At 42.1% G+C, this 23,666-nt stretch overlaps 3 protein-coding genes across 3 annotated transcripts; 1 reads left to right on the top strand and 2 right to left on the bottom strand.

The window, feature by feature from the left end:
• Window positions 1-349: 349 nt before the first annotated feature.
• LOC311499561 (myelin and lymphocyte protein-like) lies at window positions 350-4,288 on the top strand (the record flags this gene model as incomplete). The annotated part of the gene is made up of 4 exons (XM_084560584.1): window positions 350-439; window positions 3,501-3,668; window positions 3,968-4,093; window positions 4,214-4,288. The coding sequence occupies 4 exons, from the start codon at window positions 350-352 to the stop codon at window positions 4,286-4,288; spliced, it is 459 nt and encodes a 152-aa protein (XP_084416710.1).
• Window positions 4,289-9,333: 5,045 nt separating this feature from the next.
• On the bottom strand, window positions 9,334-14,351 carry lgalsla (lectin, galactoside-binding-like a). The gene is made up of 5 exons (XM_084560573.1): window positions 14,202-14,351; window positions 13,218-13,310; window positions 12,836-12,924; window positions 10,224-10,407; window positions 9,334-9,497 (listed from the first exon to the last, which is right to left on the bottom strand). Exons 1-5 carry the CDS (start codon window positions 14,238-14,240, stop codon window positions 9,354-9,356), a joined length of 549 nt encoding a protein of 182 aa, XP_084416699.1. The 5' UTR covers window positions 14,241-14,351; the 3' UTR covers window positions 9,334-9,353.
• A 2,148-nt stretch (window positions 14,352-16,499) lies between these two features.
• LOC311499503 (equilibrative nucleoside transporter 2-like) lies at window positions 16,500-22,077 on the bottom strand. Its single transcript, XM_084560500.1, has 13 exons — window positions 21,968-22,077; window positions 20,780-20,838; window positions 20,617-20,698; window positions 20,352-20,500; window positions 20,098-20,237; window positions 19,794-19,928; window positions 18,971-19,068; window positions 18,552-18,627; window positions 18,376-18,455; window positions 17,976-18,084; window positions 17,741-17,826; window positions 17,170-17,363; window positions 16,500-16,917 (listed from the first exon to the last, which is right to left on the bottom strand). The coding sequence occupies exons 2-13, from the start codon at window positions 20,815-20,817 to the stop codon at window positions 16,806-16,808; spliced, it is 1,299 nt and encodes a 432-aa protein (XP_084416626.1). The 5' UTR covers window positions 20,818-20,838; window positions 21,968-22,077; the 3' UTR covers window positions 16,500-16,805.
• Window positions 22,078-23,666: the final 1,589 nt, after the last annotated feature.

Genomic DNA, 23,666 nt, shown 5'->3' with positions numbered 1-23,666 from the left:
GTTGCTTCTTATTGTTAATGACTGATGTGTGTTATCTGTTCTCAGGTCTAGATTAGTTGAGTTTGTGTTTCTCCTGCTGTGTCTGTGTTGTTGTTGTTGTTGTTGTTGTTGTGGCTGCAGGTTGCCATGGTGATAAATGAGTCGTTCGTCTCACATAAGTGTGTCTGACTGTAACGGTGATCACTGTGGATGTGGACCTCCAACACAGCTGATTATCTCCAGGGCGTGCGGGCCGCCGGGTGTGTCTGAGCTGGCTGATGTGGATTCCTGTTTGTCCAGTCTCCTCCTGTTCATTTAAGGCGCAGCAGGTTCGAGTCCCGTCAGTCCGCGGAGCAGCAGCAGCAGCAGCATGGCCTCCAACACTGACACCATGGCGAACCTGCCCAACGGGATCGGAATATGTACCACTATCCCCGACATCCTTTACCTGCCAGAGCTGGTAAGAAGCCGCAGCTTCTCTCTCTCTCTCTCGGTTTCACGCGTCCTGTGCCACGGTGCGTCACGTTTACGCGTGGGTCAAAACATCATGGAGTAGTTTCTTTATAAAACCACTTAGAGTTCGTTCATCGTTTAGAACAAAGACTCTTGAAAGAAGAGATGAAAATATATCTGTTGAGTTGAATTCAACACCAAATCAAATCATATCGAATTATTGTGTTTTATTTTATTTCCTGAAAAAAGACACAGGGTCACATGATGTGGTGGCTGAACCAAAATAAAAAAAGATTAAGATGAGTGTTGACAGGACGTGATGGGAGTCCAGGCTGTAGCTCAGACTCGGAGTTACAGCTCCAACTTAAAGGCTCCAAGACAACAACTAAAACACCTTAATGGATTCCTTAAAACAAAGGTGTCACACCTGCAGCAAATAAGTTGATATTTTCAGGTACTATTGACTGAGAAAACAAACAAATGTGCTTCTTATTAATTCATTTTTTATTCTTTGTTTTCTTTGATGTGATTTTTCGGTGAAGCAGAGTCTCATTTGGTCTTCAGACACATTCCTCTTTTTATTTCTGTTTGTACTAATCATATTGTCACAATCATTCCATGAGAAGAGGTAAAAATATTTTAATCCAACTTTCTGGGGAACAGTGGACCAACCTTAAAAAGCATGAAACTCAATGAACGGCATCTAAAGACCTGATAATTAAAGCTGACTCCAGTCCTGACGAGACCATCGTCTGAACTGTGAAGCTGGAAGCTAAGGAACCTCCAGATGACAAAGCCAATGAACACATGAATATGTTAGGAAGAGGATAATGTTTCTCCATCAGCTGGAAACGGGAAACAAAAGACTAAATAAACAGGAAGTATGTCAAGGGTCAGAGATCACAGCCGTCAAATTAACAGTGATGATTGGTGAAATGAGCCTGTAGAGATATGAACTAAATATAATCTGATATGATGATGAGGAAATGCTCTTAAACTGCAGATATTCAGCAGAGTGGAGGAATGCTGCCAGCGGCTTATTCACCGAAACACAAACACAGATAAACCTGGTGAGAGGCAGCAGGTGGAGAAGGTTCATGAATAATGGAACCTGTCAGTTATCACCTGCTCTGTGCTCTGTGCTGCACGCCAGCCTGGAAACACACACTTCATGCTGTGGATAGTCCTCCCGCACTGTAGGCCGTTAGCATTTAGGGCATTAGCATTTAAGACGTTAGCATTTAGTACATTAGCATTTAAGACGTTATCATTTAGGACATTAGCATTTAAGACGTTATCATTTAGGACATTAGCATTTAGGACGTTTGCATTTAGGATGTTATCATTTAGGACGTTGTTATTTAGGACGTTAGCATTTAGGACATTGATCATTTAAGACACAGGTGTCAAACTGATCCGTGAAAGGGCCATGTGGCTGCAGGTTTTCATTCCAACCATGCAGCAGCACACCTGACTTGGCTCAATCAATCACACCTGATTTAAGACGTTATCATTTAAGACATTATCATTTAAGATGTTATCATTTAAGACATTATCATTTAAGACGTTATCATTTAAGACATTATCATTTAAGATGTTATCTTTTAAGACATTATCATTTAGGACATTATCATTTAAGACGTTATCATGTAGGATGTTGTCATTTAGGACATTGTCATTTAGAACGTTGATCATTTAGGACATTATTATTTAGGACATTATCATTTAGAACATTATCATTTAGGATGTTGATCGTTTAGGACATTATTATTTAGGACATTATCATTTAGGGCGTTGATCATTTAAGAAGTTATCATTTAAGACGTTATCATTTAGGACGTTATCATTTAGGACATTATCATTTAGGACATTATCATTTAGAACATTATCATTTAGGACATTATTATTTAGGATGTTGATCGTTTAGGACATTATTATTTAGGACATTATCATTTAGGGCGTTGATCATTTAGGAGGTTGATCGTTTAGGACATTATTATTTAGGACATTATCATTTAGAACATTAGGACATTATCATTTAGGACATTATTATTTAGGACATTATCATTTAGGGCGTTGATCATTTAAGAAGTTATCATTTAAGACGTTATCATTTAGGACATTATCATTTAGGGCGTTGATCATTTAGGAGGTTGATCGTTTAGGACATTATTATTTAGGACATTGTCATTTAGGGCGTTGATCATTTAAGAAGTTATCATTTAAGACGTTATCATTTAGGACGTTATCATTTAGGACATTATCATTTAGAACATTAGGACATTATCATTTAGGACATTATTATTTAGGACATTATCATTTAGAACATTAGGACATTATCATTTAGGACATTATTATTTAGGACATTATCATTTAGGGCGTTGATCATTTAAGAAGTTATAATTTAAGACGTTATCATTTAGGACATTATCATTTAGAACATTATCATTTAGGACATTAGGACATTATCATTTAGGACATTTTTATTTAGGTGTGTCTGTTCTCTGTCAGATGTTTCAGATCAATATCAGGTTCTTTAGGACAAAGAAAGTCTAGTGAAGCTTGACGTCTAGATCTGGTTAGAATAAGAAATGATAATGATGCTCGTTTGTAAAATGCAGTCTGTGTCTACAGTATTCCAAGCTCTGATCAGACAGATGATAAAGTAGAGTCTAAAACATTCTGAGCTGAAAGTTTCTGTTGTACGTTGATAGTGGAAACCACATGGTTCTGAACAGTGACACATGCAGCTTAGAGCAAATAGTATAAATGTATAAGGGAATAGGGAAGAAGGGCCCCTGAGGCCCCAGAGTGGTGCTAACAGGCTTAGATTAACCTGGGATGCAGTGTGGAGGAGGAGTCTGTTTGTTAATGAGCGTCCGTCAACGTGTTTTAGAGGAATAAAGAAAACAGACCCGAGCAGAACCTCCCTCTATGCTTTACACTCGTTGGGTTTCACTCTTAACAAAATATCTCTGGACAAAGTCAGACATGTCGTCTGTAGATTAATGAGTAGAGACAACAATCCTCAGTAAATAACGTCTCCTGTGTCTCTGGTGTTCCTGCAGATCTTCGGCGGTCTGGTGTGGATCCTGGTGGCGTGCACGCTGGTGGTGCCGGCCAACCCTCAGGGCTGGGTCATGTTTGTCTCGGTCTTCTGCTTCCTCATGACTTTTATCTGGATGGTGGTGTTTGCCTGTGGAGGGCATCACAACAAGGGCAGCTGGGCGGCAGCAGTAAGTCTCCTCACTACACCTCTACTAGCACTACTATACATCATCATCCCCAGTGAACAGGTTCTGGTTCTACAGGAGGAGTAAAGCCAATAAAAACACAGAGAGGCTCTCAGCTGTAGGGAGTAGAACAGGTAGAACAGGTAGATAGAGACCAGCAGGATAAACAGATGTGAGCATGTTTCTGATGATGTTGTCATCTAAGAACACATTAAATGATGGCTCAGCTGGTCACTAACAGATAAAAACAGAAAGTGTCTGGATGTTTCTCATCATTTCTACGTCTTTCTTCTTCCCGTCAGGACTTTGTGTATCACGGCATCGCTGCGTTCTTCTACCTCAGTGCTTCAGTGTCCTTGGCCAAAGTCACCCTGGACTTGAAAGATGGACCAGTGTTCCAGAACTACCAGCTGGACATCTCTGCAGTGGTGAGTCAGCCTGTTTCATGTTGGATGGACTGGTGTCACAGCCTCCTGCACATATTCACAGATCTTAGTTATTATTTTCCTCCAGCTCCGCTAAAGTCTAACGTCGCTCTGTCTCTGCAGGTTTTCTCCTACGTGACGACTCTACTCTACTTCATCCACACCATCCTGTCTGCCATCCGCTGGAAATCCTTCTAGGACAGAACCCTGAAAGAACACGGGTTTATTCTGGAACATTAAGCTCTGGCATGTGGACCTGAGGAGAGAGGGTTGACTTGAAGGGAGGGGCCTAATGTGGAGGTAGGGGCTGACGTGGAGGGAGGGGCCTAATGTGGAGGTAGGGGCTGACGTGGAGGGAGGGGCCTGACATGGAGGGAGGGGCTAACAGTCATGAGGAGGAGGAAGCTGTGGACCAACATCTGGACCAGCATCCTGTTGAAGCTGGATGTGAACGGACTGTTGGCGTCGCCACCGGGAACCCTGAGCTGATTCATCTCTTATTTGCCTCTAGATGAATCTTTGTTTGAGTTTAGAGTTTAAATGGGAAACCTAAGTACATTCTTAACAATTCTTTAGGCATCTGAGACAACTACAGATGATGTATAAGAACCATGTGCTGTATAAAGGTATATTTATACAGAACTCACAAGAATAAGATGAAGACAAAGGTTTAGAAGTTTATTTCCACCACGAGTTCAAACATTCACCAGCCGGCTCCAGCAGATACATAAATCAGGTTTTAGCTTAGTTGTTAATTAGAAACTCAGATCAAGTCTCTCTTCTCTTATGAATAGATTTAGACAGGCCATCTTCAGCTGGGTTTCCTTTATAAAAGCGCTAAATGTTCCTCAGGTGGCTTCAGACTTATTTCAGATATGTGTTAGCTTCCTGCTCCTGATCCTCCAAACTAATGTTGTTTTTCCTTTTGGTTTTATTCTTATTTTATTAACAGATGACTAAAGAGAAGGCTCTGGTGTGGCTGCTTTTATATTTTTATAAATTTATTAACATTGTCAAACTGAAGTAAATCTAACGAACTGTGGAGAAGAAGATTGTGATTGTTTTGTAATGTAGTCTTTATAAGAGTCAGCATCCATTTTGTAATTATTATTATTTTATTGTTTTTGAAACTAATGAATTTGTTGAAAATGATTAAATGTGTTAGTTTTGAATCAATTGTGAAACGGTTAATCATTTTAATCCTGTTTGTCAGGATCAGGTTCTGAGCTGCACATGAAACCATGAAGACTCATGGATATGTTTCAGTAAGATGGTGGATTTATCACCAACAGTAGTCCTCCTGGTCCAGAGCAGGATAGTCAGCCTCTACTCTCTGCACCATGGATGGATTAATGGATCAGGTCAATCAGGTCTATCAGGGGTCTATCAGGGGTCTATCAGGGGTCTGTCAGGTCTAAGGGGTCTATCAGTGGTCTATCAGGGGTCTATCAGGGGTCTATCAGGTCTATAAGGGGGCTATCAGTGGTCTATCAGGGGTCTATCAGGTCTATCAGGGGTCTATCAGGGGTCTATCAGGGGTCTGTCAGGTCTATAAGGGGTCTATCAGTGGTCTATCAGGGGTCTATCAGGGGTCTATCAGGTCTATCAGTGGTCTATCAGGTCTATAAGGGGTCTATCAGTGGTCTATCAGGGGTCTATCAGGGGTCTATCAGGTCTATCAGTGGTCTATCAGGTCTATAAGGGGTCTATCAGTGGTCTATCAGGTCTATAAGGGGGCTATCAGTGGTCTATCAGGGGTCTATCAGGTCTATAAAGAGTCTATCAGGTCTATAAGGGGTCTATCAGGGCTCTATCAGGTCTATCAGTGGTCTATCAGTGGTCTATCAGTGGTCTATCAGGTCTATAAGGGGTCTATCAGTGGTCTATCAGGTCTATCAGTGGTCTATCAGGTCTATAAGGGGTCTATCAGTGGTCTATCAGGTCTATCAGTGGTCTATCAGGGGTCTATCAGGTCTATCAGTGGTCTATAGGGGTCTATCAGGTCTATCAGGGGTCTATCAGGGGTCTATCAGCAGGGGTCTATCAGCGGTCTATCAGCGGTCTATGAGGTCTATCAGGGGTCTATCGGGTCTATCAGGTCTATAAGGGGTCTATTAGGTCAATCAGGGGTCTATCAGGGTTCTATCAGGGGTCTATCAGGGGTCTATCAGGTCTATCAGGTCTATCAGGGGTCTATCATGGGTCTATCAGGTCTATCAGGGGTCTATCAGGGGTCTATCAGCGGTCTATGAGGTCTATCAGGGATCTATCGGGTCTATCAGGTCTATAAGGGGTCTATTAGGTCAATCAGGGGTTTATCAGGGTTCTATCAGGGGTCTATCAGGGGTCTATTAGGTCTATCAGTGGTCTATCAGGGGTCTATCAGGTCTATCAGGGGTCTATCAGGTCTATCAGGTCTATCAGGGGTCTATCAGGGGTCTATCAGCGGTCTATGAAGTCTATCAGGGGTCTATCAGGTCTATCAGGGGTCTATCAGGGGTCTACCCCTCATAGGCTGCTGATAGACCCCTGATAGACCCCTGATAGACCTGATAGACCCCTGATAGACCACTGATAGACCTGATAGACCACTGATAGACCTAATAGACCCCTGATAGACCCCTGATAGACCCCTGATAGAACCCTGATAGACCCATGATTGACCTAATAGACCCCTTATAGACCTGATAGACCCGATAGACCCCTGATAGACCTCATAGACCGCTGATAGACCCCTGATAGACCCCTGATAGACCTGATAGACCTGATAGACCCCTGATAGACCTGATAGACCCCTGATAGACCACTGATAGACCTAATAGACCCCTGATAGACCCCTGATAGAACCCTGATAAACCCCTGATTGACCTAATAGACCCCTTATAGACCTGATAGACCCGATAGACCCCTGATAGACCTCATAGACCGCTGATAGACCGCTGATAGACCCCTGCTGATAGACCCCTGATAGACCCCTGATAGACCTGATAGACCCCTGATAGACTTCATAGACCGCTGATAGACCCCTGATAGACCCCTGATAGACCTGATAGACCTGATAGACCCCTGATAGACCTGATAGACCCCTGATAGACCACTGATAGACCTAATAGACCCCTGATAGACCCCTGATAGAACCCTGATAAACCCCTGATTGACCTAATAGACCCCTTATAGACCTGATAGACCCTGATAGACCCCTGATAGAGCAGGGGTCTATCAGCGGTCTATGAGGTCTATCAGGGGTCTATCGGGTCTATCAGGTCTATAAGGGGTCTATTAGGTCAATAAGGGGTCTATCAGGGTTCTATCAGGGGTCTATCAGGGGTCTATCAGGTCTATCAGGGGCCTATCAGGTCTATCAGGTCTATCAGGGGTCTATCAGGGGTCTATCAGGTTTATAAAGGGGAATTCCTCCCGGTAGGTCTTTAGTTCTAATGTCTAACGGTGGAGAGGATCATGATCAGAAACCTTCATGACTATAGATGGTCTGGAAGAGTCCGTTTATATACGACTGGCTGCTGTCAACACTTGTGAATATTTCATTAGCAGCAACATCAGGTGGGGGGGGGGGGGCAGAGGTCACATGTCACTAAACATGGACGTTGATCAGCTGTGGGTCAGGTGACTTGGTAAAGATCCTGCACATGAAGGTAGTCCCCCCCCCCCCCCATCAGGTCGAAGGTTCCTCCCCCAGGTCCAATCTCAGTTAACTCATTCAAGTTAAATGTTGTTTATGGCGCAGAGGCTTTTAGTTTTACTGTTTGGTTCAGCAGTACATACAGAGCACACTAACACAATACTAGTACTACCAGTACTACCCATACTACCAGTATTAACAGTCCCTAGAGAGACAGGGCCCTCCAGTGACCTGTAGCTGTGATGAATAATAGATGAAGGAAGGCAGGAGGAGATAATAGTGGAACATCTCCATGTAACTGAAGAAGATGGAGGCGCTGTGTGCAGCAGGATTCAAATACAGGACATGGAGAAGAGGCAGGAGGCAGGAGTAGGAAATAAAACCAATTTAATGAAAACTGACTAATGATAATTACAGGTGGTGCTGTTGAGAGGCACAATACAACACAAATACAAAAAAACAGGAAAGAATCAAAACCAAGACGGAATCTGAGGAAGGACAGGTGTAAGACAAACAGGGACAAGACAGGACAGGACAGAGGGAAAGGCAGGGCTACATATACCTGGGCAGAGGGTTGAGGAGACACAGGTGAAACCAATTAGGGCGGAGCCACAAGGAGAAACCAATGAAACAATCAAAGGAGGAAAAACACAGGAAGTAAAACAGGACATGAAACACCAAGGGAGAACTTTACAAAATAAAAGCAGGAAACACAAATAAAACCAAACAGGGGGACAGGACATAGTCCAAACTCAGAACCATGACAGGAAACAGCTGACTGACTTTTTACTGTTGGGGACATGAACAGCACCCTGCTGTAAATTAAACAGGACAGCGCCCCCCATGCACAAAGACAGCTCCATGAAGAAGAGATTTTCTTCTCTGGTCCGCATCAAATCCAGCCCCCGCCCCCACATACAGTAGGAGTTGGGTTCCATCCAGGTTCATTTCTCACTCAGGACGTCACAGTCTACGGCTTCAGCAAAGCTCCTTGAGACAAATGTGTTAACTCATGTGAAAGCCTCGTGTGTGTGCAGCCATCTGGTGATCAGACAGGTGTACTACCTGTTCAAAGGGCAGCCTTAAAGGTTATATATACATATACATGTATAGAAACCAGGATCTAATCAGGATCAGACTAACTCTGGATGGAAACAGGACATCATTACACTGAATGTGGACACAGGTACTCGTCACATATTTTTCTTCATATCATATGTTTAATTATTTTATTATTTTATTTTTGTTGGAAACATCGTCACATGAGACAACAGATGCTGATGGCAGCAGTGGTTCTATCATCCAATAAAAAACAATAGAATCTCATTAAAATCCTGAACTTTGGTCAAACAGCTGAATGCAACAGTTCATGGCAGTTTGTTAATAATTCATCATGTTCACAAAACAAAACTATTTCACACTTCCATCCTGAATAAATACACATTTACACGAACATGTTTACAGCTCTAGTCAGTCTGTAAAGGTTTTATTCCTCAGTGAACACAGTCAGTCCTGCTAGTTCATGGTCCACAGCGTCTCATATATAGTTATCTCTCTCTATATATATATACTGTATATATATATATATATATATGCATGTATGTATGTATGTATGTATATAGTTTAAGCCAGCTTGGTGAGAGTGATGCAGCCTTTGATCCAGAACGTGTCGATGTCGCTCAGCGACGTCAGTCTGTGGGAGAAGTCAAAGAGCTGATGGCCGTCCACCAACACAAGGAATCTGCTGTGTTCACAGTGAATCTCAATCTGTGAGGAGAGAGAAGAGGTTCAGTTCATTTAGTTTAAACCTCCTGACTGCTGTCTTCTTCTTGACTCATGTTCTACCAGAAAGGTTCTGCTTTGAGAGCAGGTTCTGATCCGTGGACAGAGTCTGAACAAGGCTTTGTTCTCCTACTGCTGTGAACTATGAGATGGTGTCTTGATCAAGGGTACTTCAGCAGTGGATGCAGTGTGGAAAGGACTGCTCCTTCACTGCAGCCTCACATTACTTCCTGTCAGTGGTGGGATCTGAACCAATGACTGTTCATTCTGACCACTGGGCCTCAGCGGTATCTGGAACCACACTCTACTCTTGACGCCTCAGTCAGACCCCAGTTCAGTCTGATGTCAGACGACTACCTGGCTACTGATCCCATCCATCTTGACTTGGCTGGCTTGGTCCAACCACAACACTGACAAATGCTCTTTATGTTCTCTGATGAGCTGCGTCACCACGCCAGTGTGCTCAGGGCAGCCTCCTCAGAGGTCACCTGGTGTCCTGACAGTTACCAGGTAGTTTACCCCACAGGTAGTTCACCCCACAGCTAGTTTACCCTGCAGATAGTTTACCCTGCAGATAGTTTACCAGGAAGTTTACCCCACAGGTAGTTCACCCCACAGCTAGTTTACCCTGCAGATAGTTTACCCTGCAGATAGTTTACCAGGTAGTTTACTCCACAGGTAGTTCCAGGTGAGGGGCTGCTGGTGCTGTACCTTGAACGGCTGGTCTCTGATGAAAGGGAAGTAGGGAATAACTCTGTCAGTGTCGCCCCAGGATCCAGACACGCAGGCTCTTCGCAGAACTTGTCGGTCTTTGAATCGAACACACACCTCCAGAGCCACATCAGGTGGAGGCTCCCGGGACGTCCCACAACCGCACGTCAGGGCAATGTAGAACCTGAGAGAGCAACACAGGCCAGGTTTGTTTTTGTTGTGAAAGTGAAGGAAGTAAAGAGTGAAACAGCTGACTTTGTCCCACGTGACATGAACATTATGAAGAAACGAGCTCTTTGAAGTTCCTGTACAAACAGCTGTCACATATATGGACCTAATCTTTCTGGATGTTTACTTGTGGCTGAGAATAAACAGGATGGAGAGGAATAAATTTACAGCATCAGACACAGATTAAACTTGTAATGTTTTAGAAAGCTGCCCATGTGTTTTGTGTTGGCGTGTCAAAATTGACCCGTGACTTAATCCAGCCCAAAACTGTCAAAGAACAATGATTATCAACCAGTTTTGTTTTTCATCTCATATCTAACTTGTTTTGTATTCATATCCATGTAAGCATTGTATTAAATGTTATTTTTTATATATTAGTATACACCAATTCAATTCAATTCAATTTTATTTATATAGCGTCAATAACGATACAAATCGTCTCAAGACGCTTTACAAAAACCCGGCCTGAAACCCCCAGAGCAAGCCTGAAGGCAACGGTGGCAAGGAAAAACTCCCTTTTAACAGGAAGAAACCTCGAGCAGAACCCAGCTCATATGGAGGGACCCATCTGCCTAAGGCCAGCCGGGTACAGACAGAAGAAAGAGAGAAGAGAACAGCAAAGAGAGAAGAGAAGAGAACAGCAAGATAAACATACATCTGTCATAGATACACATATCTGACTAAAGTGTACATGTGGAATCTTATGATACAAACTGATGATGTTACATGACAGTTTGAAAATGTAAGAGGAATCATAGGCAGGTTGGAGAATTGTTCATTCAGGTAGGAGTGGATAACTGCAGGATTCCATGAAGACTGGGCAGGCTGATGAGACCACGACAACAGATGTAGTATAGAGCTCCACAGGAAACACACCACTCCAGGCCAGAGATACTCACAAGAAGAGGGGGGAAGGGGGGGGAGGTGGGGGGAAGGGGGGTGGGACACACACAGCAGTAAACATTCTACATAGTAATAGCTCAGAATTGTATGACTAGTAGTATATAGGAAATTAGAGGGCAAGAGCTCTGTGCCAGAGAAAAGAAAGTGGAGGATGCGAGAGAGGAGACAGAAGAAAGAAGGAGGACATGTGTTTGGTGCATCGTCCCCCAGCAGCCTAGGCCTATAGCAGCATAACTAAGGGATGGTTTAGTCCAGCCCTAACTATAAGCCTGATCAAAAAGGTAAGTCTTAAGCCTGACCTTAAAAATAGAGAGAGTGTCTGCCTCCCGAACCCAAACTGGGAGCTGGTTCCACAGGAGAGGAGCCTGATAGCTGAAAGCTCTACCTCCCATTCTACTTTTTGAAATTCTAGGAACCACAAGTAGGCCTGCACTTTCAGACCGAAGTGATCTGCTGGGATGATATGGTACAATAAGGTCTTTAAGATACGATGGAGCTAGGCCTTTAAGGGCCTTGTATGTAAGGAGGAGGATTTTAAATTCTATTCTAGACTTTAAAGGGAGCCAGTGAAGAGAAGCTAAAACTGGAGTAATATGATCTCTCTTGCTAATTCCTGTCAATGCTCTTGCTGCGGCATTTTGAATCAACTGGAGGCTTTTTAAAGAGTTATTTGGAGCCAGACAGTAATGAATTACAATAATCCAGTCTGGACGACACAAATGCATGAACTAGTTTTTCAGCATCACTCTGAGACAGGATGTTCCTAATTTTGACGATATTACGCAGGTGAAAGAAGGCAGTCCTGGTCACTTGCTTTATGTGACCACTAGTTTTCATTTGAAATAATTTTTAAATTGACTTCTTATCTTTGTTATAGTGAAGACAATGAACAGTTATTCCATCTGACTGTCACATATCATATTAGAACATACCACCATGTTGAATACTATTAACCACAGTGACATCTGTTGTGTTATGGGTCATTATTGACATGTATATATTTATGTACAAAATGAAACTTTATTTTGCTCAAAATTGCAAATGTAAATATAGGCCCTGGTTTGTACATGTATGTCAAGTGCTCCTCACATTCGTCCCAAACATCTCTAATGGGAGCAAGTTTGTAATTTACACGGGACCAGCTCTCGTCTCCTAATTGTCAAAGTGGATAATTCTGGACACATGAAAGGTCTGAAGTGACCTGTTCCTGAGGATATCATGAACTGTACTTTTTACATATTTATTGTTTATTGTTTATTGTTTATTTGGATCCCCATTAGCTGCAGCAGAACTGCAGCTATTCTTCCTGGGGTCCAACATATAATACAATACAAGACATGTTTGAACTGGTTAACGGGTCAAATTTGACCCTAACACAATATAAGGGTTAAAAGGTGAGGAGGCCTAGAGAACGTGCAGCAACACAAACTGGAAGTAACACTGATACTGAGGAGAGAGGAAAACAGTGGTCACATCTCTACCTGTCAGGACGGGGGTCCACCACGCCCACCACTGTCACCTTCTTCCCCGGCCTCATCCCACCTGAGACATGACCTCTGAAAGGAACGGCCTGCACAGAAAAACAGTCATTATTCATCTTCAATCCATACAGATCCATATATATATATATATATATATATATATATATATGGATCTGTATAAATATATATGTATTGTGTATTTTACATATGCTTTCATCCATTCTACCTGACTTTTTACTGATTCTTTGTAATGTAATCTCTATGATTAGAGACCAGGTGTAATATCTCTAATATCTCTTTACTTTAATGTTGATGTTGACATTATTTTATTGTATTGTGCTCCGCTGGTGTAGATCTGACTGATCTGATCTATAAACGTTACCAGTGTTCTCTCAGTTTCTTTGTCAGGGGGGTCTGCAGGGCGACTGCTTGGTTTTGTTTGGTCGGTTCCACTTCTCTGTGGGAGAGTCCATTTCTGAAGAACAAAGAAAACACACGTGTTAATGAATGAACTCACTTTGACCTCATGCTTTGACACTAACATTCAATGCAGTTTTTATTTTTCACTTGTTTATATCTGAGTATTTAAAGGACCAGTTTCATTTATTGATTCCTTCTCAGTTTCATAAAAACCAACAGACACAGAACACGTCCACAAAATAAAAGCTCCTGGTTTAATCTGTTCTTTCTGATGAATGAAGTCAGAACGGAGGTTACGACGTGACGTCACATAACCCGTGACCAGCCGTGACCAACTGATGACCTTCAAAATAAAAGCTTTTACTGAAACGTCTCTGTGATAAGTGTTACCTGGTTAAAACATAAAAATTAAAACATTAAAGATCCTAAAGTACATTTACACTCAATATAATCAAAATATAAAAGCCTGTTCAATAAAAAGAAGAAACATTTAACTTTAAACTTATCTTCAATTAAAGTCTGGACTTTATTTATACTTGGGATATTATTTAAGACTTTTCATTTATTACTTTATACCTGTTTTACAGATTCCCTATTCAACATTTTTGAGTCTTCCATAGAATAGACTGTTTTTAACTATTACCAGTCTCAGGCGAATTTTAATGAGTTTATCTTAGCACCTTTGTCCTGTTCGCCTGGCATATAGTTTAGTCAGATATGGTTCAAGGCTTTTATTTTGCTCTTTCTAACAGGAACTGTGGCTTATTGTAGTTAACTTGACACCAGGAGGTAGAAAAACATGTTGATAGAAACCAAAAGCAGACAAGTTGTGTTGAGTCTAACCTGGATCCTGAGAAATAAAAGTGAGCTCAGAGAAGTCGTGTAGCAGCGAAGCAGTTTGTCTGACTGTTTCCTGTCTGTGTGTTCAAGGTTTTTTGTCCCTTACCTTCCTGCCTCCCGCCGTCACTCTGTGGCTTTCAGCCATGTTGATCTGAAGCAAACAAAGAGGAATGAGTTGCAGATCCAGTTTATCCTGTCCACTGACGTAGACCTTCAACCTTCAACCAGCTCTGCTAATCAGCTGCCCCTGCATGCCTTTCCCTCCTCAGGTCAATAACAAGGAGACTCATTGTGAGCCCCCCCCCCCAGGTTGGTGAACATTTCCTCCAGCAGGGCAAATGAAGTTCCACACCAACACCTCTTATTCAGTCTAAAACCATCGAGTGTCTCATGTTGTTCAGAACGGCAACAAGTCTGAGAAACGTCTGAAAGATCAACATAGAATCTGGTCAAAGGTCAAAGTTCACGGAGCCGCTCACAGGCAAGATTAAAGCTCAGCTCAGTAAATTAATAAAGCTCAGTAAATTAAAAAAGCTCAGTAAGTTAGTCCCAGACTAAAACATCCACAAAGAATCAAGGCAACAGACATTTATACCAGCGACTTCAAACTTTACTCAGATGTTGTTTTGTAGCGTAGCACATTTTAACTTATAGAAATACTATATAAATACAGATTATTATTATTATTATTATTATTATTATTATTATTATGAGACATAAGCTACCATTCAGTGTCTCAGATGTCACATACATCATCAGACCTGATCTGGTCTCTAGAGTCCAGGTTAAACAGGTCCAGGTGTGAACACTCATCTGGTCTCTAGTGTCCAGGTTAAACAGGTCCAGGTGTGAACACTCATCTGGTCTCCAGAGTCCAGGTTAAACAGGTCCAGGTGTGAACACTGATCTGGTCTCTAGAGTCCAGGTTAAACAGGTCCAGGTGTGAACACTGATCTGGTCTCTAGAGTCCAGGTTAAACAGGTCCAGGTGTGAACACTGATCTGGTCTCTAGAGTCCAGGTTAAACAGGTCCAGGTGTGAACACTGATCTGGTCTCCAGAGTCCAGGTTAAACAGGTCCAGGTGTGAACACTGATCTGGTCTCCAGAGTCCAGGTTAAACAGGTCCAGGTGTGAACACTGATCTGGTCTCCAGAGTCCAGGTTAAACAGGTCCAGGTGTGAACACTGATCTGGTCTCCAGAGTCCAGGTTAAACAGGTCCAGGTGTGAACACTGATCTGGTCTCTAGAGTCCAGGTTAAACAGGTCCAGGTGTGAACACTGATCTGGTCTCTAGAGTCCAGGTTAAACAGGTCCAGGTGTGAACACTGATCTGGTCTCCAGAGTCCAGGTTAAACAGGTCCAGGTGTGAACACTGATCTGGTCTCCAGAGTCCAGGTTAAACAGGTCCAGGTGTGAACACTGATCTGGTCTCCAGAGTCCAGGTTAAACAGGTCCAGGTGTGAACACTGATCTGGTCTCTAGAGTCCAGGTTAAACAGGTCCAGGTGTGAACACTGATCTGGTCTCATGAATGTATTAATGTGTTTACTTGTATATAGACTCGGACCTAGATATAGGACCTGGATCAAGACCTGGAGCAGCATTATTGTGTTTTATGACATCTCACTGGGAGTTAATAAACAGCAAGACTGTCAGGAGGTGTCAGGAGTTTACCTCCATCTGAAGCCTCCACTTGTCAAACTGACATCGCTGTTATCTTTAATGATGAGCCGTGTCTTTTATTCTGACTCTAGTAAAACTAACATCAGGGCTGAGCTCAATAAATAAACTAGAACATAATGCAAGCTTGCAGTGACACTCCATACTTCTTATTACGTCTTATTACGTCTTACAAGACACACACACACACACACACATATATATATATATATGTTCATATAGTCTATTTACCTCCAGGAAGCTGATGAGAAGATTATTCTAGAAACACTCAGATCTGAAGCCTCTCCTGGAAAACATCTTCACGTTAATGTGATTTAAAGAACGCTGAATATCCCCGTTGTCTCGGTGCAACTTTCCATTTTCAGTTTCCAGACAGAGTTTAAATAAAGACAATAAGAGGAGGAAGCAGGAGGACACGTGGTCAAAGGAAAGGGCCGAGCTGCAGGAAGAGGAAACACCAGCAGCAGCAGCATAACAGCAGCTAATGTGTTTCTTCAGGACACCAGCGACCAGCTGCAGCTCTGCAGCAAGGCTTTTAATATCAGTCTGTTTACTGGATCATAACTAGGAGCTGTAATGTCAGGGTGGTGCTGCTAGAGAGACTTAAACGTCTTCAGATGGGACAGTAGCTGCCATGTTAGTGTAAGAACTTCTGAACACAGAAAAGGATTCTATTTTATTCTATTCTATTCTGTTCTAAATCAAAATGACAAATACACTGTAACTGTCACTTTAACAGTTTATTATGAAAGTGAAAAAAACATTAAGCAATAAAACTGACGTGAAGAGCAACAGCAGTAAAACATTATATACATCAATATAAAAAACAGCTGAAACAGTAAAAACAGTGAAAAGATAAATATACAAATATAGAATTTTCAGTAATAAAAGCACAGAGGAGACCATGTCTGACTTTAGCTGCATCAACAAATTCCAGAATACTTCATCAGACCGCCCCCCATCTGATGTGGTGTTTCCCTTTGTTTGATCCTGACAGAGACTGTTCATTTAGTTCCAGGACGTCCCGTCATCTAGACCAGAGTACCCAGCAGGAAAGAGAGGGACGCTCCCAGAGTCAGACCCAGGACCAGGAAGAAGGTCATCAGGGACCCTGCTGTCTCACAGTCCTTACTCCGAACCAACCTGATGGACACAAACACACAGTTACACCTTGTCTGATACGCTCTAGGGTTGTACAGGACATACTGAGTCAGCGCTGTAGACCGGATCTGCTCCACAGCAGACCGGGTCTGCAGACCGGATCTGCTCCACAGCAGACCGGATCTGCTCCACAGCAGACCAGACCAGGTGAGAACAGAGCAGCTCCAGACACTGAGAGACGTCTCAGACTTTCTCTTTAACTCCGACCATGTGACATGTGAAGTAAAGACTCACTGTGGAGCGTAGGCTATGCACAGACTGGCCAAGTATCCGTTAGAGAAGGAGAACAGAGCCATGATGATGACGAAGACCGAGTCGTGACTGAAGACGATGAGTGTGGAGTTTTGGATGTTACACGTCATCAGCAGAGGGATGAAAACCAGACGAGACAATACGGCGGCAGGAAACAGGGGACTCTCCTTCGACGGCTGCAAACGTCCACAGGAAGAGATGGATGATCAAAGACAAATATACTCAACTCAAGGAATCCTGAAACTAGAGAGTCTGTGCATTCTAGTAAAGATCTGCTGGGCCAATCAGATCGATTGGGGCGGGGCTTAATGTGGTGATGGACAGCAGTCATACAAGTCATTAGAGCATTGATTGGTTGGAGGATTATTTAATAGTCTGCAGATGTTGGGTTGGGTCAGGGCTGGATCACAGGTAGTATCTGATCTGGAGTCATTGCCTTCATTATCTTCTCATGTCAAGAACCATCTTCCACAATAATTCCAAATATAAGGAAAAAGTCACATCCACATATTTCAGACTTGGTTTCTGTTCATGTTATACAAGTCAAACTCACCCACTGGACGAGAGACGGGGCGCTGCGACCGGCCAAGTCCATGACGTTAAAGACGATGAAGCAGCAGACACAGGTGAACACTTTGCCTGTTAGGGTGAGAGAGGAGAGCGTCAATAAAACATCAGCTGGTTTTAGTTCATCCATTACAGATCAGTGCTGCCTCCCAGCTAAAATAACTGAACTCAGGTTGACTTAACAACTGAGATACAGTTTGATTCCTGTGAAGGCGTCTCACCCCAGCCAGCGTTGTCCTCGTAGACCGTCCTAACTCGTATCGTGATGACAGGAAACACCGACAGAGTGACGGTGAAGACACACGTCACACACAGAGCCATCAGCCAGATCTGAGAGTCAGGATATGAAGACAGACAAAGATTACACCAGACACTTCACAACCAAGCTTGTTTTATTTAGTAATGACAGAAAAGAAGAAAAAAAGACACTCAAAAGAACTCAAGTATGAAACTGCACCAGGACATGAGAGGGAGCAACCATGAAAAGAGAGTCTGCTCAGCTGAGCCCTGTCCTCTGCTCATGACCACAGTTAAAGCTCTTTGTGTATGAGCCCCCCCCCCCCCAGGTTAAATAGTATATAGTGCATATAGTGTATGGAGCAGACAAAACCTAATGTTCACCTTTTTGAAGACGGCCAGGACAGAGGAACGCTCCTGAGTCTCCTCTGGCTTCATGGGGACCTGACCTTTGGCCTCCAGGTCTTTTTTGTTCAAAGAAAGAATAATAATAATAAAATAAACATGAATTAGTGACTTTATTAATTAATAATGGCTTCTTTTAATCTGGGGTCACTGACCTTTGCTGCTGAGGAGGTCCTGGGACGTCTTCACGTCATCAGACTGACTTCTGTTCAGATAGAAACGAGCAAAGTCCTGCAGGAGGGATTTAAATAATGAAAATAAATTATAAAAAGATTCACTGACGCAGTATATGTTTTAAACTGGAAGCTTGATTTTGAATAAAATCACATTATTTCATGAACTGTATTCACACATTATTTAAAGTGTTTAATGAGGTTTGTTAGTTTATTATATACAAAGATCCTCCTTTAACTTCCAGCATCCGTTGCTCCAGAGCTTTACAGCTGGAGAAATAACTAATCTTCTATTTTCTAATGATCACATTTAACCCCAGGCCTCATAGGAGCATAGATGTCTCAGGTTCAGGACGTCCTGGATGGAGTGATGCTATGTGTCTGGGTGGGTGTCTCCTCACCAGGTGTGGCAGCAGCAGGTAACAGACCAGAGTCCCCAGAGTGGCCACACATGGAGTAATGAAGTATCCTAAAGCAGCCGACTTTACATCAGGTTCACCTGCAGATCAACAACGAATCAGCTTCATTTAATCTTCATTTATTTGTTTGTTCTGGTTTGTTCATCAGCTTCTCTTGTTCCCATCAGACCAACCACAACCAGCACATGACCTCTCCTCAGAACTAACGTTAGAACAAAATCTGTTTCCAATCAAAGAGCACCCTGTAACGTACGTGATGCTTTGATAGAAAATAAACTTCTTTAGCTAATTAATGAAGTGGTAATCACCAAACTGATCCTGAGGACTCAGTGGAGGAGGTGGCTCTAACATCCTGAACAACTCTTTTTGTTAATATATTAAATCTTTTTGTTATCTAACTTGTATTATAGTACTTCTACTGCCTTGACCTTTAATAAATACATTTAATAAACAAAGTCTTAATTTATCAAATCCTTTCAATATTGTATCATTTTCTAAATGCAGCTTTTCCTTTTAATAGTTTAAAGTCGCTGCATTAATGAAGGAACTCATTAGCAGATTAATTAGAAGAAAATAGTTGAAGTGAGCTCAACATGGTTCAGCTACAGTAGAAATAAATAATAGAATACATAAGTTACTGAGTATTTTTACTTTAATTTGACTTCTAAAGGCTTTTACTTATCTGCTGAGACTTGTGCTGGGGTGTTATTATATGTGGTATTAGCTCTCTTACATCAGTTTGGCTTCTGATCAACATCTCTACAACATGTCAACAGTAAGTTACGGATGGAGCTTCATCTCTTACTCAGGATGGAGAACAGCATGGCGATGGCAGCGAAGATCCCGGCCAGACCCTGACCGCTCATGAACAGAGTGCTGTAGCGAGAAGGGAGGAGGCCGACCACCCCGAACAGACTGCTCTGCAGCACGGCACTAAACACTGCACACAAACACCATCAGAACATCATCAGAACATCATCAGAACGTCATCAGAACGTCATCAGAACATCATCAGAACATCATCAGAACATCATCAGGAAACCGTCAGGACACAAATATAAAGTTTGTCTTCATTTGTCCATTTGCAGGGATCAGTCCCTAGAACCTACTGTTGATGAACCAGATGGTTGCCATGGTGACGGAGAAGAAGGTGTCCGGCAGCATGGGGACCTGGACCAGAGCAGCAGTGAGGGAGAAGAGGAGGAAGATGGCGACCAGGCTGAAGGCCACTCGGAAATGCTCCTTCACCCTGCACAGGGAAACATTGTTCTTCTTCTTATTTTCTGATCATAAGAGAGAGGAAGAGGAGCAGGAGCCCTAGACATCCTTCACAGCCGCCTGGCTCTGTGTTCTCAGCACTCACCACTGATAAAGGAAGGAGTTGAGCAGGGTGAAGAGCAGCAGGGGCAGCTGGGAGAGCAGAGCCATCCAGCTGTCATAGCTGTAGTCTTTGGACGTCCCGTCCGACGTGTCGTTTGAGGACGTGTTGGACTTCAGGCGCTCGTTGAAATACTTGGAAGATGAAGATGAAGAACATGTTAGCGTAAGAAACCAACAAGAACCGTCACCCGGAGCGTCTCCAGAGACACAAGCGTTAGAAACTAAAGATCTGGTGATGAGAGTAAAACCTGTGAGGCTGTGATGAAGAAGTTCCAGGGCAGCAGAGTTCCCAGACCCAGCACAAAGATGATGAGGGCCACAGCCTGACCACTGGAAGGTTAAAACACAACACTGTGGTGACGTGAACTGGCTCAAAGCATGAGCATGAGGAGTTTAGATCTAAAAACTCACCGGTCAGCAGGCGGACTCTGTTTCTTCTCATTCCACATGCTGCTGCTTCTGTTGGGTTTCTGTGCAAACGTCAAGAAAATCAGCTCTGAACCAACAGCTCTGATGACGCTCTGTTCTGAATTATACTGAAGGAACTCTGCACTAAACATGCTCAGTGTTCTATGGAGGCGTCATATCTGGTGTGTGTTGTCAGTTTGTTGTCATCTTGTTTTGTTTTCAGCTCAGTTCAGTTTCATTTATAGCGTCAATAACAAATAGTCCCAATAGTCTCATCACAAGAGAGACGGTGGTCATAATGTTATGGCTGATCGGTGTATAGTTGTTCTATTACATGTGAGTCAGACGTATAATGATGAATTATACTTATATGTGTATTATTATATACATATTGTAGCTTTGTAGTATTACTGTAGTTCAATAAAACTTCTGATTCTCTTCAATGATTCTTAACATACGGTTCATCTCTGACCCCACAGCGTGATTTCAGTGTCATATTTATCAGAAACCTTTTTAATCTCTGCCTCAGCATTTAGACACCAGCTGACACCGTGACACTACACCTGCTTTACTACTACTGGTTCATCTGTGGATCTAGTTGCATCATCAGCCTCGTGGAGCCAGCTCATTTCATATGTTTGTTTCCTGTCTACACACTGCATTCATTCACACATATATATATATATATATATATATACCATCATATATATTATAAATCATCATCATCATTTATAAATATATCATCATATATAATATATATACAATCATATATATATTATATATGATGATATATAATATATATACGATCATATCATGTCTATATATGACCGTATATATATATACCATCACATATATTATAAATCATCATATGATCATTTATAAATATATCATCATATATAATACATATATCATCATATATATATATATTATATATGATGATATGTAACAGGCTGATATTGTCCTAAGTCTCTCTAATAACAGTGAATGTCTGATCTCGTGTCTAAATGTGTGTGTGAGTTTAGTAGTTTAAACTTTTATCAGCTTGTGTTGAAGTTTAATTCATTAATAATAATTAACGCGCCTCATTCTGGCGGGTTAATGGTTACACGCGCCTAAACTCAAAGAGAAAGGAAGCACGTGTCCAATAAACTTAATGAAATAAAGTCAGCTCGGTAGAAATAACGATCTTACCTGTGAGGGTCCTAGGTGCTCTAGGTGCTCTAGGTGGTCTACAGGTGGTCTACAGGTGGTCTGGTCTATCCCGGGTCAGACAGGTGAACCTCCACCACGAATGAATGATGAATGAATACATGTGGCGGGCGGGGAGCACCAGGGAGCACCAGAACATGTCTTCTGGAAACAGGAAACGAGGGACGTCATTACCAGGCGGCAACATCCGGGTCTGAAGCTGAAGCCAATGCGGAAGTGCAGCAAACTGCAGTTCATGTAGTGAGCAGATCCCCATAGACCCTCATGTTAAAATGCTCAACTTTACAGCAATGTTAAACATGTTTACAGCCTGGTACAAGAAACGGTTCTAGTCTCAATGTCTTATTTCACTATTCATGACAACTGTACGGGGGGTGGATTCATTTCTAACGTGTTCGTTTATTTTTTATTAAGGTTTAAAATTCTGCATAATTAAGGGCGTTCCCGCCTTGATTGACAGGTGACGTATGGGCCGGTCACTTGGCGCTAGCTGCTAGCTGCTAGCTGCTAGCTGTTAGCTACTAGCTACTAGCAGCTAGCTCTGGTCTCTCCGCTAGCCCCCACTTCTTTAGCTAATCAGTGTCACGACCACCCGGCCTGGTGCTTGTAGTCAGTTTTGGAAAATTATACACACAAATACCACTGACAGATACCGAATAAACAATGGCTTGTTGTTCGGTTAATTGTTCTAACAGACCTTCAAAGAAATCTGCTCTTCAGTTTTTTCGGTGAGTGAAACACTGGTTTTATTCTAAATATGTTCTCACTAATTAGCAAACATTGGTGTTTGTGCTTAACAAAACAAGCGCGTTAGCTCAGCTTGTTAGCTAGCTCGTTAGCCAGCTAATGAATTAGCCTAACGGAGCACATTGTTGGATGTCACAGTTATTAAACCGACTTGTATAGAAATCAATAAGTAATATAGAAGTGTTGATGATACCTTTAAACCTAATGCCTCTGTATGAGGTTGGTAAAAATAGTTCACCTCATAAATTAGCTAACATACATGTAATGTTAATCTTGAACTTGCTTTTGGCAATATAACGTTAACAGGTAACGGGACGTTAATGTCAGAATAGCTTAAAATCATTAAGAAGTGTCGACCTGTGTGCAATTACAATAAGATCTGTGTAACATAAAATGATTAATGACACCTGAACAGGCCTTTGTTGCTACAGATGTCATACACAGGTTCTCTAGTCTTGGATCTGTCATATTTATATTTTTTATCCTTATGTCCTCGTGCTTTTTAGTTTCTTATGTTTGTCCAGTGTTCCTGGCCTGCACCAGACAGACCATGGTATTTCTTTCTGCCAGTAATTAACCAGTTACCTTTTTCTTCTGTAGGACACTCTGGGAGAGATATACCTGGGCAACAAACAACACTAACAACAATAATAATAAAGAGGTTGAAAACGTTACTTATTTCACAGGACACAAGTATTTGTAATTACTGTTCATCTGTTAACATATTAAAGCATACTAAACAACTTGGTAATGTGTTGTCTATAATGTTGATGTTTCACTGAATGCATTTGATCCTAACTTGTTAAACCACTGCTTGTATAACAGTAATATTTTTGTTATTAAAATAGAAAAGACTAAATATAATTTAAATTAACAGCAAATGTTGGACTTGCTGACATTCATCAGTTTTCAATGTTAATATTGTGGTCATTTT

This window comes from Chelon labrosus (genome assembly GCF_963514085.1).
Source record: "Chelon labrosus genome assembly, chromosome: 2".
Classification (NCBI taxonomy): Eukaryota; Metazoa; Chordata; class Actinopteri; order Mugiliformes; family Mugilidae; genus Chelon; species Chelon labrosus.
Note: the sequence above shows the minus strand (reverse complement) of the source record. Positions and strands in the feature narration are given on the sequence as shown.

Excerpts from the sequence above, each read along its gene's own strand:
- lgalsla (XM_084560573.1), bottom strand. The coding sequence starts at position 14,240 with ATGGCTGAAAGCCACAGAGTGACGGCGGGAGGCAGGAAG. Across the intron at positions 12,925-13,217 it reads AAGAAACTGAGAGAACACTG|GCCGTTCCTTTCAGAGGTCA; the intron begins GTAACGTTTATA and ends TTTTCTGTGCAG. Across the intron at positions 10,408-12,835 it reads GTGGACCCCCGTCCTGACAG|GTTCTACATTGCCCTGACGT; the intron begins GTAGAGATGTGA and ends TTGCTCTCTCAG.
- LOC311499503 (XM_084560500.1), bottom strand. The coding sequence starts at position 20,817 with ATGTGGAATGAGAAGAAACAGAGTCCGCCTGCTGACCG. Across the intron at positions 20,501-20,616 it reads TCTTCATCACAGCCTCACAG|TATTTCAACGAGCGCCTGAA; the intron begins GTTTTACTCTCA and ends TCATCTTCCAAG. Across the intron at positions 20,238-20,351 it reads AACTCCTTCCTTTATCAGTG|GGTGAAGGAGCATTTCCGAG; the intron begins GTGAGTGCTGAG and ends TTCCCTGTGCAG.